The sequence below is a fragment of the Haliotis asinina genome, chromosome 4, assembly GCF_037392515.1.
Source record: "Haliotis asinina isolate JCU_RB_2024 chromosome 4, JCU_Hal_asi_v2, whole genome shotgun sequence".
In the NCBI taxonomy this organism is placed as follows: domain Eukaryota; kingdom Metazoa; phylum Mollusca; class Gastropoda; order Lepetellida; family Haliotidae; genus Haliotis; species Haliotis asinina.
Window position 1 is genome coordinate 47,247,110 of NC_090283.1, and position 12,778 is coordinate 47,259,887.

Here is a 12,778-nt window from a genome sequence, read left to right on the forward strand (position 1 = left end):
CACTGAAGCCATAAAAGAGACTATGGTACTTCAGCATAATGCCACAACACTGCATGTCAGCACAGAACCTAGGACTCAAAACAAAATCTTCGGATCCTTGCATGACTAAGGGATGTAACTATGCACAAAGACTTTTTGTGCTTTAGTTTCAGGCCCCAAGAGCTAATAGAATAAAGGCATGATATAGATATGACAGAGTCTAAACATTCCATTCTGGAAGATACCTATCTCATGTCGGATGAGGTGATCATTGAAGCAGACCTTAACAATACAGAGCTCCAGATAAGCTTTTGGCCATATGGGTATGACATCCATAAATTTTTAAACAATGTGGGTATTTCCAATTTCAAGTGGGTATCTAGTTTTAGATACCCACCATCTTTTGCAAATCTGGGTATTCATTTCAGATAAGTATAACAGGTGCAACATTGTTTTACACCATAATTGAATAAGACAAAATCCACACAACAATGCCAAATAATATCTAATATAGCTCTATCCACATGTGCTGTAAGAAATAATATGTGCCTTGCTCTGCATTTGTATTGGTGTTAAACAAGATACCAAGTTGGCTATTAGATGATAAGGGCTTCACCCTCAGAGTTATTTTTTTCAAAACGCGTGTGGAATCTTAAAGTTTGATTAGCTTGAACTGATACAATAAGCAAAATGATTTTGCTGCATTGGGTAAATATGAATTATTTTGAGATAGCATAAACATATATGTGTGCTTTTTCATACACTGAATTTATTTTTCTTACATATTTCAACTTTTCTACAGCAAGTTTTACGCAAATACGCAGCTTATGTGGAGCTCTGACAATGACATCAATAACTCACTGTGAACGTATGGCCAAATACTTAACAAAGTTTATAAGAAACTTATAAGAAAGTCCATATGAAAGTTAAGCAGTTATTATCTAACATAAAACTATCAAAAGAATAAGGTACATGAGTAAACAGTAGTGCTTTATATTCTGGCCATGAGAGATAAGTAAAATATTTCTAAAAAATACTGTTTCTATTGATGTAAATAAATTGTTTAAAATATCGCAATTAAAACCTGTTGAAAAATTATCTTGTAAACTTCAGAACACAACAAATGACATATTGTGAGAAATATAAAACTACCGGTATACTTAAAAAGGGAAAGATAAATATTCCAAGTCACTGACCTAAACTTCACGGCCACAAACCTAAACTATGCAGTCCTCATCACAAAATTCATTCACATTAAAGATTCAAGAAATATTGCATCAAGTGTTTAACATTTACAAAATGGAGTACATCTGTAGCAAGTGCAAGCAATTACAATCAGAACATACTTCAAACCAGATTAAATACATCAATTCTGTCCATTTAACCATTTAAACATTTCCCAGTCTGCATTGCCAGCAGCCAATCACTGATGAGGATAGAATATTGAGGTACTCTTAAAAACAATTCTCATAACTTTGGCCTGTTAACAAGGGTATAGGGACCATCTCAAAACTTTTTGAGGTATTGTCTAGAGAAAAACAACTGTGATAGTCATGTCAAGTGTCATGTCACAGAAGCTTGAGATAGACCCCATCAATGCCTGAGATCAACCTTTGCCGTCGATTACAGCAAAGCTCAGCAATATGCACTATAGTCCCCTCCAACAGAGGTTCAAGAAGACAGGCTCTTCTCAAAATGTTTGGAAAAATCCCAGCGATGTGTTTTGCACTCTGTAACCATGACGAAGCTTGCTTGGCATCTTCTTGATCACTCCTCCAGTGTTAGAAGCTGTATCACTTCTCCTTTATGAACTTCTTTGCAATCTTTTCATCATCAAAGTTAACATACAGTTGCGTGCAAATAGCAGAGTTCAAACTCATTCTCTGTGGAGCTTTTGCATATTTCGACCAATCATCTAGATCTGTGTCATAAGCCCATATTTCATCCTCTGTAGCATTGTGATGCTCATGACCCAGAGAAAGAATCTGACCTTCAAAGTTGATATAATGACCAACTGACCGTCCACTAAGGGTGGACGACAGCATTGTCCACTGATTAGTATGGAAGCTAAAACACTCTATTGGAATTTGTCCATGAAGGGGAACCCCAGGTCTTGGGATGCCCCCTAGAACGTATATAGACCCATCATACGCTACCATGTCATGGAGACGCCGGGCATAAAACATCCCTGGTTTAGTTTCATAGCGCTGTGTAGCAGGATCGAAACTGATAAAGGTATTGATAGTTTGTCGATCTTGCCCAGAAATGCCACCCGAGAGGTATATTCTTTCTCCGTAAACTATAGCAGATAGAGAATGAGTTGGGGCTGGCATGGCTACAATGTCCTCCCATGTGTTGTTCACAGCGCTGTACCGTTCCACAGAGTCCAAGATTGCAAACTGTTCTGTCGAACCTCCAAATGCATACACACTTCGATTAAATGAAACCAATGTGAAATCGATTCGCAGTCTTCTCATTGGTCGAAGTTCTTGACCAATCAGATGTCTTGGATCAAATCTGAAAAGGGAGCTCATCAATGTCCCTCCTCCAAAATCTACAACTCGGCAAATGTAAGCAAAGTTGTCCACTGAGGCAATCCTGCAGTCCCGACTCCCATTTACGTCAGAGTAGACACTGTAAAACATCCCAGCATTGCTATTGTAGGCTGTCACCTGGAACGGCATGTATGAGGTACCGTGATGGATGAGGATTATTGACGAAGAATTGCTCCGTACCCTTGTCGACTCATCAATCATTGGATGCCCCTTTTTGCATGCGTCGTGATAGTGATACCCTTTACGCACTAGCTCTTTCACTTGGGTGGAACATCTCTGTATTATCTCACTGTCTCGAACCATTGCCAGTTCCTGTTCTGACATCAATGGGAATCGAATCTTGGAGAACACTGTGTATCCGTCATTGACAATTCTCATTGGGTTTGACCTGAACCACTTGTCTAGACAACACATTAACTGATACTCAGATGTGATCCTCAAGGAATCTCGTGACAGGTGCTTGGACAAGGTTTCAGCATCCATCTTGAGGTATGCCTGAGTCTGACTGAAGTCATAGAACTTCTCCTGGATCATATTTTCCCAATGTGTAAGGACCTTCTCCAGAGAATAGGTGTCAGCAATGTTGAGGAAATCTTCAGCATTGTCAAAAGTCATCAGGGACTTGATGTAAGTGCTGCAGACGTCAAGGGCAGATGCAACCTACAAAATTTGTAAAGTGAGTGATTCATAGAGTTGGGGACAGGGCAGATGAGTCATCTGTTAGCTCTGAGTGAGTGAGTGAGTGAGTTTAGTTTTACGCCGCACTCAGCAATATTCCAGCTATATGGCGGCGGTCTGTAAATAATCAAGTCTGGACCACACAATCCAGTGATCAACAACATTAGCATCGATCTGCGCAGTTGGGAACCGATGACATGTGTCAACCAAGTCAGCGAGTCTGACCACCCAATCCCATTAGTCGCCTCTTACGACAATCGGAGTCGCCTTTTATGGCTCTGTTAGCTCTGAGCCTCCTTTCACAAATCTGAGTGGTGACCATAAGTCACTAAGGGAACCTTAGGTCCCATTAGGTTGTCAGCAAACTGTGCTTGTCGTAAGAGGCGATTAACAAGATTGGGTGGTCAGACCCACTGACTTGGTTGACACACGTCATCGGTTCCCAACTGTCCAGATGCTCATACTGTTGATGTTCATACTGGACTGTCTAGACTTCATTATTTACAGACCACCGCCATATAGCTGTAATATTGCTTAATATGGCTTAAAACTAAACTCACTCACTCGTTCATGTTAAGCAGGATGTGGTGATAGTCCATGAATAATCAAGGCTCGACCAGACAAACCTGAGAAGAAGAACATAAGCAACAATCTACGCATTAGGGATATGATGATATGTCAGCGAGTCTGATCACCCGATCTCATCAGTCACCTCTTACAACAAGCATGGGCTACTGAGGACGAATTCTAACCTGGATCTTCACCACTTTACGAAAAATATACGTGGAACAAATCATTTCTGAAAATTATCAGTCTGCTGCATCTCACATAACTTATGATTCTTTGTTGCTGAATTCTGCACTTTAGCATTTATTGTTGCCTTCAGCAATATTTCAGCTATGTTCCTTATTTAACAATTCATTCAGCCATATTCCAGTTGTGTTTATTGTTTAGTGCCGAATTCAGCATGATCCATATATGTTCATCCATGTAATCCGTCCTTTCTACTCCAACTTATGAAAGAAGTTATTGGTACACTCTGGATGTTTGATTTCACATGCACAGAGCCTGTCAAAATATCCACAGGCCAAATTTTGGTTTGGCTGTGTGTGTATCAACACTGTAAATACATCTTTTAAAGCTTTTATGACAACTTGTGACAACTGTACATAGCTCCATCCATTTGCCTATGGCTTGGTTGCAACTGCATAAAAAATATAGTGTTGATTAGTTGTGCACGAGAAGAACTGTGGCGGGGAGATGTGTTTATACAAAAGTTTGTTCACATAAATTGAGCTCTTTTTTAGCTAATCCTGGTCTTTTTTTAACTTCTTTTTGAAATGAGATCACACGCAATCGATATAAAACGATGCATTTGTTTCGATTTTTGTTTTCTTTAAAAGTGTGTTTACACTATCAGTAAAGCACACGACCAAACCTGATTCTGACCAGTGGATATTTTTATACACTCTGCACACACACACAGCGAGTCCAAAAATGAATGTGAAACCAACAAATTCTTAGCCACGTTCAACAATGCCTGCAGTACCTGCAGGTGACTTGCAGTGTTGATGATTTCTGTGAGGTTTTCGTAGTGCAGCGCCATCTCTCCAGAATAGATAAAGTCGATGACCTGTTGCAGGCCATCTGCCGTGACCCCCTTGAGGTCAACAGTGTCCTGCTTGCTCTCAGCCATGACTCCTCCAAACATGACCCGGAAGTAGTCGCTGGTGGCTGCGAGCAGGGCCTTGTGGACCTGAAACATACCTCATCACTTTCAGAAATCAAATTTAATATGGGTTTTAAGTAGGGTTTATATTGTACATTGTGATTTATTGTTTAACAGTGTTTAATAGCTATTGGAGTGTACACTGGGAAGACTGAAGCTTTGGTCTCGTACATCAGAACCTGGTAGTTCAAAACTTGGTTATCTTAACCGCTGGTAAATTCCTTCTGCAATGTTCGCATTGATGCAGACATCTGTGTTATTCACGCAAAAAACTAATGACAGCATGCAAAAATAATTTTTGTGGGGTGTTTTGGACACACAGATTCTGAAGTGCTTAATTCTAAAATTACCTTGAAACAGCAACTTATGAAAACAAGAGTCATCGGACGATGACATATCCCCCTGTCCCCACATATTTGAAAGGACAAATCATCTGACAGTTACTTAATGTTTCTTTAGACTAAGCTTGAATTGTTTCCATGGAATTCATGAAAAATATAAATGCCATATATCTGTAAACAGCAAAAGGCACCACTTCAAGATCTGTCTCTTGTATCTGCCAAGATCTGTTAAAAGATATGGAATGCTTTTTGAGTTGTGCTCTGGAAACGAAGCCAATCCCTCCACTTTGAGACTAAGTCCGAATTCCATGGAAACAGGAAAAAATAAAAACTTTGTAAATAGTAAAAGGCACCACTTTGTGGTCTGCCTCAAATATCTGCCAAGTTTTGCTGAAAGATATTGAATAGTTTTAGAGTTATACTCCGGAAACGAAGCCCATGTCTCCATTGTGAGATTTCATCAGATTCGTTTCCATGGAAACCCAGAAAATGATAAATCACAAAAACCTGCAAATAACAAAAGGCACCACTTTAGGGTCTGGCACACATATCAGCCAAGTTTTGCTGAAACATATTAAGAAGTTTTTGAGTTCTGTTCCAGAAACGAAACACACTTCCCACTTTGGGGATTAAATCCAAAATGTTTCCATGGACATGATGGAAACTGAGAAAACAAGAATTCACAAAAACCTTTAAATAGCAAAAGGCACCACTTTAGGGTCTTATTGATATATCTACCATGTTTTGCAGAAAAATATTGAACGGTTTTTGAGTTCTGCTCCGGAAACAAAGCCCATCCCTCCATTTTGAGACTAAGTCCGAAACGTGTCCATGGAAACCCAGAAAATAAGAAATCACAAAAGCTTGTATATACCAAAAGGAACCACCTTGGGGTCTGCCACATATATCTACCATGTTTTGCTGAAAGATATTAACAAGTTTTTGAATTCTGTTCTGGAAACGAAACACACCTCTCACTTTTACGATTAAGTCCGAAATGTTTCCATGGAAACCGAGAAAATAATAAATCACAAAAACCTGTACATGGCACCACTTTAGGGTCCAATTGATATATCTACCAAGTTTTGCAGAAAAGTATTGAATGGTTTTTGAGTTAAGCTCCGGAAACAAAGCCCACCCCACCATTCGACTAACACCAAAATGTGCCATGGAAAAATAAAAATAAATAAAAATGCCAAAACTCTGTAAACAGCAAAAGGCACAACTATAGGTTGAGATTATTATATCTATCAAGTTTGGCTGAAAAATATTGAATGGTTTCTGAGTTATGCTCCGGAAACAAAATGATTACAGACGGATGGACGGACAGACAGACGGGACGTCGACTATATACCCCCGCATTACATGCCTGGGGGATAAAAAGGGCATTTTGAAATGATTCCGGATCATAATGAAAATTTCACCTGCAAAAGATTTGATCTACATGTTAAATTTCAATTCTGCACACATTCCTACAAAATCTACCGTGAACACTCTTCTGGCTTCTGATTTACAATGAAAATGATAAACAATATAACAATACACAGATATAGTCTGTTCGGCTAAAAAGCAGACCTATAAATTGCAATCTAACTCAAAAGCTAAAAGACATAAAATACTCAATGAAACCAATGAAATCCAAGTAATCATTCCAACTTGGGTCAGGTTTTTGCAGAATTTTTGCCCTAAAATTTAAAAAGTTATTTAACAAACTATCATCAAATATTAACTCAGTTCACTATTTGTTCCGAGGGACTAGTGCAGAGAAAGGAACAGCCAGGTGTGCGAGGAAGGATGCAAAGGCACAGTACAGGTTAATGAGTAAATAACTTGTCGGCATGAACACCTTCTCGAACACCTGGCTGTTCCTTCCTCTGCACTAGTCCTTCGTACCACATAGTGAACTGAGTCAATATTTTGATGATAGTTTGTTAAACCACTTTCTTATTTTTTTAAACAAGAATACAAAGTCATCAATATCCCCAGCAATGGCAAATACTCTTCATGTATATGTCTGCTAGCGATGATGTCAAATGTTTTAGTGTCTATATGACAAAGTGGAAGGAGAGTACTGATAGGTTTTTAAGTTCTGCTCAAGAAAGGAGCACTACCACCACATTCAGCTGAAGCTAAACTTGTTGGCATGGAAGCACAAAAAACATTTTATTCAGATATTCAAAACTACCAACAGGTAGCAATGCACCACCAGATCGATCAATGTGCCAAGGTTGGTTTGGAAATAGTGAACAGTTTCAGGAGTTCAAAAATATTTTGAAAAGCCACTTGCCACAGGGCAAGTGACTTCAAGAAAGTAAATTGTCCTGACTAATTTTCCACTTGCCCTGATTTTATGACACAATGCATGATGCTAATGATGACTGGACTATTTTATCGAAGAGTGATAATTTCACTCTCAACTGGCTCCAGAACATTATAAGTGCTAACTATAATAGCACTTCATTAGGCCAGACCAATTCTATTTCTTGTTTTACGAATTTTTGTCCTCTGAAAACCTAAAGGCAGGCGGGGAAAAAAAAAATAAAATAAAATTTCCAATCAATGTAATATTGCCGTTTGAAACCATAAGTGGAAAGTACCTGTTAGTCCATGGACAAGTAAGATACCATTATTTGATTGCCCGAAATGAAATTGACTTGTACCGGGCGTCAGGTGATGGGATTTTTGAACCCCTGAGTTTGCAAGTTCGGCTCAAAATCCACCAAATTTAGTCATACTCGACCTTGTTGGCATGGAAACGCCCCCTAAAAATATTTTATTCAGAATCCAAAAGCTACCAAAAGGCACCAGTACTCCACCAGACCAATCTCTGTTCCAAGTTTGGTGAAGAAATTTTGAAAGATTTGAGTTCTGCTCCGCAAAAAACCACCAAATTCAGCCAAAGTCAAACTTGATGCCAGGGAAATTCAGAAATATATTTTACTGAGTAATCCTGAACTACCAAAAGGCATCAGTACACGACCAGATCTATCCATGTGTCAAGTTTTGTGAAGAAGTAGTGAATGGTTTTGAAGTTCTGGTCTGGAAAAGAGCACACCCACCAAGTTCAAAGTCTAACTTGTTGCCATGGACTCAAAAAATATTTTACTCAGAATTCCAAAGCTACCAAAGGCACCAGTACACTACCAGATCTATCTATGGTTCAAGTTTTGTGAAGAAATAGTGAATCGTTTTGAAGTTCTGGTCTGGAAAAGACAAATGTGTACAGACAGGCACATGCAGCAAATTTTAACAGCCCCCGCAAAACGCATAGCAGGGGATAACACAAATTCTGCCCAAACCTCAAAGAGTCAGTATGATGTTTTGTTTATGGTGAGCATGTCACTAAGAAATGTATGTTGATTAGTTTCCAAGTTAGGTTGCAATTCATCAGCCCACTTTTGAGCCCAGTGGACTATAGTCAGAATCATTCTGATAACTTACATCACATATTTATGTACAAACAATCCCTCAATCAAGGGAAGGTATTATAAATTAAGAGACAGCTAAGTGTACTTAATGGCTTGTTAAAAGATAATCATTTTTTGAGCAACAGGACCAAGGGTTCCTGATAATTTTCCAACCAGAGTTCCAGATAATTTTTCAACATCAGGAATATGTTTGTTTTGTTTTTTCTATAAATGACGGGAAAAACTGAATATACAGAATGGAACACAATGGAATTTAATGCCGCGTTAGTAATCTTGTGATTCATTTCATACACGCACCAGAACATTGCTACACTATTGTAAACAGGTAAGTAAACAATAAAACAACCGATACATACGTCCATAAATGATTATGAGACCGCACACCATTGCTGTAGCACGTATATGTTACAGTTTCTGTTTTTTTTCCTACCATATTGTGCATAGTTTCATCCATACACAAGCCTATACTGCCCTTATCTGGAACTCTGTTCCAACATCAATACAGGAGTACTGGAAAACAGTACGAGTACAATTAGAGGACAGAATGGAATTTAATAGAGTGTCAGTAATCTTGTGTTTTGTTACATATATGCACCACAACATTGCTACTCTTGTGTATACAGGTTAATAAACAATAAAACAATACTTTTCCTGATAGAAATGCCTGAAAATGATTCTAAGACCATACATTCTGTTGTGTATATCTGCTACGTTTTCTAAATTATTTCCTACCATATCGTGCACATGTTTTATCCGTACATACACTGATACAGACATTATCTGGAGCCTATACAGAATAAAGAAGTTGTATATCTATAAAATAGACCTCATCTTTCATTCTCACATGTGTCATGTAAACATGCTGTATCTATTATATATTAAAGGTCACATGCAACGTAAAACACAACTTTGCAGATTCTGGTACCTTTCGGTATGCACTTACCGAAACAAATCATAAAAAATGCCAATTCAACCTATAAAGTTGAAAAAAACGCAATGAAAAAAAAGCCCGCCAAATCGGAGTTCAAACGCTTCACTAAATTCCCCCCAGCGCTGGGGGGAAAACTGGTTTCAACGGCTGTGCTGCGCTGCGTCCATAATGCATGCGCAGTGAATAGGTTCGCGGAGCTTGAAACATTATGTATGCCCAGAGTCTGAGGTCGTGAGCAGTAGTCTAATCTTGGTTGTGTACACAAACCAGTAAATAATCTACTCTTTACGTAAAACAACTTGTTGATTGTGGTAAGCAGTCTCTGTCACAGGGAAAGCTCAGTGTCTGGTTTATTCACACCTATATGTCTCTCTGCCTGTCTGCTAAAGACAACATGCAATACACAGCTTCAATCATTGACCACGTGCAATTTGAACTTAACACCTATCTACTTTATCACACTTTATGACTATACGACATAAAGAAAATAAGTTGATTTATGACTCGTGCACCCGAGTCCCGTGTCTGCCTCATTATGTAATTAGGCACGTGTGATACACATGACATGCTTTTATATCTGTGGGTTGCAAACAAACTACATTCATTTTTTTCGGATGACTGGATTTGACGGAAACTGGTGCAAACTCTTGTCAGTTTCAAGTCCTGCTTTGTACTTGGACGAATGACAGGTTCCAGCCACGCAGTAGTTTACCATCTATACTGACATGATTTTTGACTGGATCGGGCACAAATTCAGATAACATGTATTTTCCAAACCCAGCATCTCTATATACATTCTTCATGGATAACGACTTCTTTTAGTGTATATGATTTTGTTTGACAACAGTATATGAATCCATACTGAAACGACGCATCAAGTACACAAAAAGAAGTTGTTATCCATAAAGAATCTTAATTTCTTGTGACTGGCTATACTTGTAAAATGCCCATCAAACAGATCATCTTTCTGAACACACAATGAACCCTCAGCATATCAGCAAATGAAACAGCCAATCGGAAGCCGTCGTTACACTTGAGTGCATATCCACCCGCTATGACTGGGTTCGGTCTCCCGAGGGCTTCGTTTCGGGGGAAGTAAGCCCAAGTACAAAATATTGCACTTTTGAATCGTCATTGTACGCTTATTGTTTTGTTTATTTGTTTTTTTAAAGCAGCAATGTATATCATATGTCATGAATAAGCGATAAATGTGTTTTAATTATGTTTGATTTTTTGGTTGCATGTGACCTTTAAGTCTGCCTCAGCTTTCATGTGATGAAGGAGCAACAATTAGCTTTGAAATTTCAAGATAAAGAATAAAAAGAAGTTGCTTTTCATAAAACATATCATATATCTACTATCTATGCTCATCTAACTTCGAAATGCCTAAAAAAAAATTCAAACTAAAGTTACCTGACAGCAATCGACCCTCACTGAACAAACACACCCAAGTTCCAACATACAAAAGTAATCATAATTAATAGAACGATCAGCGACCTTTTCAAGGTAAAAGCTATATATTTATAATTCAATGTTTAAGCACAAGATATACATTTATAAGGCACTTTCTAGCACCAGGCCCTTTTAGGACTAGTCATAACTTTACAAATCAATTTTCAGACACCAGTCATACCTCCACAAGGTACTTTCAAGCAACAGTTATACTGATACAAGGTACTTTCAAGCACCTGTTTTACATATACAAGGTACTTTGAAGCAACAGTTATACTGATACAAGGTACTTTCAAGCACCTGTTTTACATATACAAGGTACTTTGAAGCAACAGTTATACTGATACAAGGTACTTTCAAGCACCTGTTTTACATATACAAGGTACTTTCAAGCAACAGTTATACTGATACAAGGTACTTTCAAGCACCTGTTTTACATATACAAGGTACTTTCAAGCACCAGTTATACTGATACAAGGTACTTTCAAGCACCTGTTTTACATATACAAGGTACTTTCAAGCACCTGTTTTACATATACAAGGTACTTTCAAGCACCTGTTTTACATATACAAGGTACTTTCAAGCACCTGTTTTACATATACAAGGTACTTTCAAGCAGCAGTTATTCATTTGTGAAGTGATTTCAAGCATCAGTTGTACATATACCAGGTACTTTCAAGCACCAGTTATACACATACAAGGTACTTTCAAGCACCTGTTATACATATACAAGGTACTTTCAAGCACCAGTTATACACATACAAGGTACTTTCAAGCACCTGTTATACGTATACAAGGTACTTTCAAGCAGCAGTTATTCATTTGTGAAGTGATTTCAAGCATCAGTTGGTTAAACAGGTCTGCTTCCACTCACCTCGAAGACGCGGCCATCAGCGGAGACCCTAAAGTCACAGAGTTCATTGTTTTGTCGAAGTGTGTGAAGTTTCTGTATTACCATGTCCCCATATCCTTCTGCCTGGATCTTCTGGCCCTCACTCATTGTGTTGCACTTCACCTCATCACCAGAGTTTCTGAAACACATCAGGAAACCATGCAAACAGTTCCAACTGTCCAGCACATTTCAATATACTGCAAGGGCTTGGAAAGGCAGTGGCCATGGGCCATTTTGTATATTAAAATAAAAAAATGGCCCATTAATTTTTTTTTTAAAGTTTTTTATTCATACAAATGCAGTGGCCATTCTAAATTCAGAAAATGGTTTAAAATCCTGAAAAAGGCTAATTTTCAAAGTTCTCTGTCCCAATTCCTGATAATGTACATGCATTCTGTCTCACCATGGGGGTTGATTACTTGGCTATTTTCAGTATTGTGATAGTATTATATCAAACACCAAAGAGTGAACGTAAATCATTTATTTCATACATCAAAGAGTGAACCAAAACCATTAAAATCATACACCAAAGTGTGAACCTAGACCATTTATACCATACACCAAAGAGTCAACCTAAATCATGCATGTTATACACCAAAGAGTGAACCTAAACCATTGATATCATACACAAAAGGCTGAACCAAAACCATTTACATCACAGCAAAGGATGAACCTGAACCATACATATCATATAGCAAAGAGTGAACCAAACTCATTTATATCATTCACCAAAGAGTCAACCTAAACCATTCATATCATACACAAAAGAGTCAACCTAAACCATTTACATGA

The 12,778-nt window shown here is 38.2% G+C and overlaps 1 protein-coding gene across 3 annotated transcripts in view; it reads right to left on the reverse strand.

The window, feature by feature from the left end:
- Nucleotides 1-428: 428 nt before the first annotated feature.
- Nucleotides 429-12,778, reverse strand: part of LOC137282529 (kelch-like protein 9) — a 33,216-nt gene continuing 20,866 nt past the window's right edge. For 2 of the 3 annotated variants that reach the window (XM_067814286.1, XM_067814288.1), the window contains 3 exons: nucleotides 11,969-12,125; nucleotides 4,762-4,968; nucleotides 1,218-3,194 (listed from right to left, as the gene is read on the reverse strand). In XM_067814286.1, the coding sequence (XP_067670387.1) occupies nucleotides 1,773-3,194; nucleotides 4,762-4,968; nucleotides 11,969-12,125 (1,786 nt within the window). In that variant the 3' untranslated portion in view covers nucleotides 1,218-1,772. Of the gene's footprint in view, nucleotides 3,195-4,761; nucleotides 4,969-11,968; nucleotides 12,126-12,778 lie in introns of all 3 variants that reach the window. The other variant, XM_067814287.1, reaches the window with a different exon arrangement.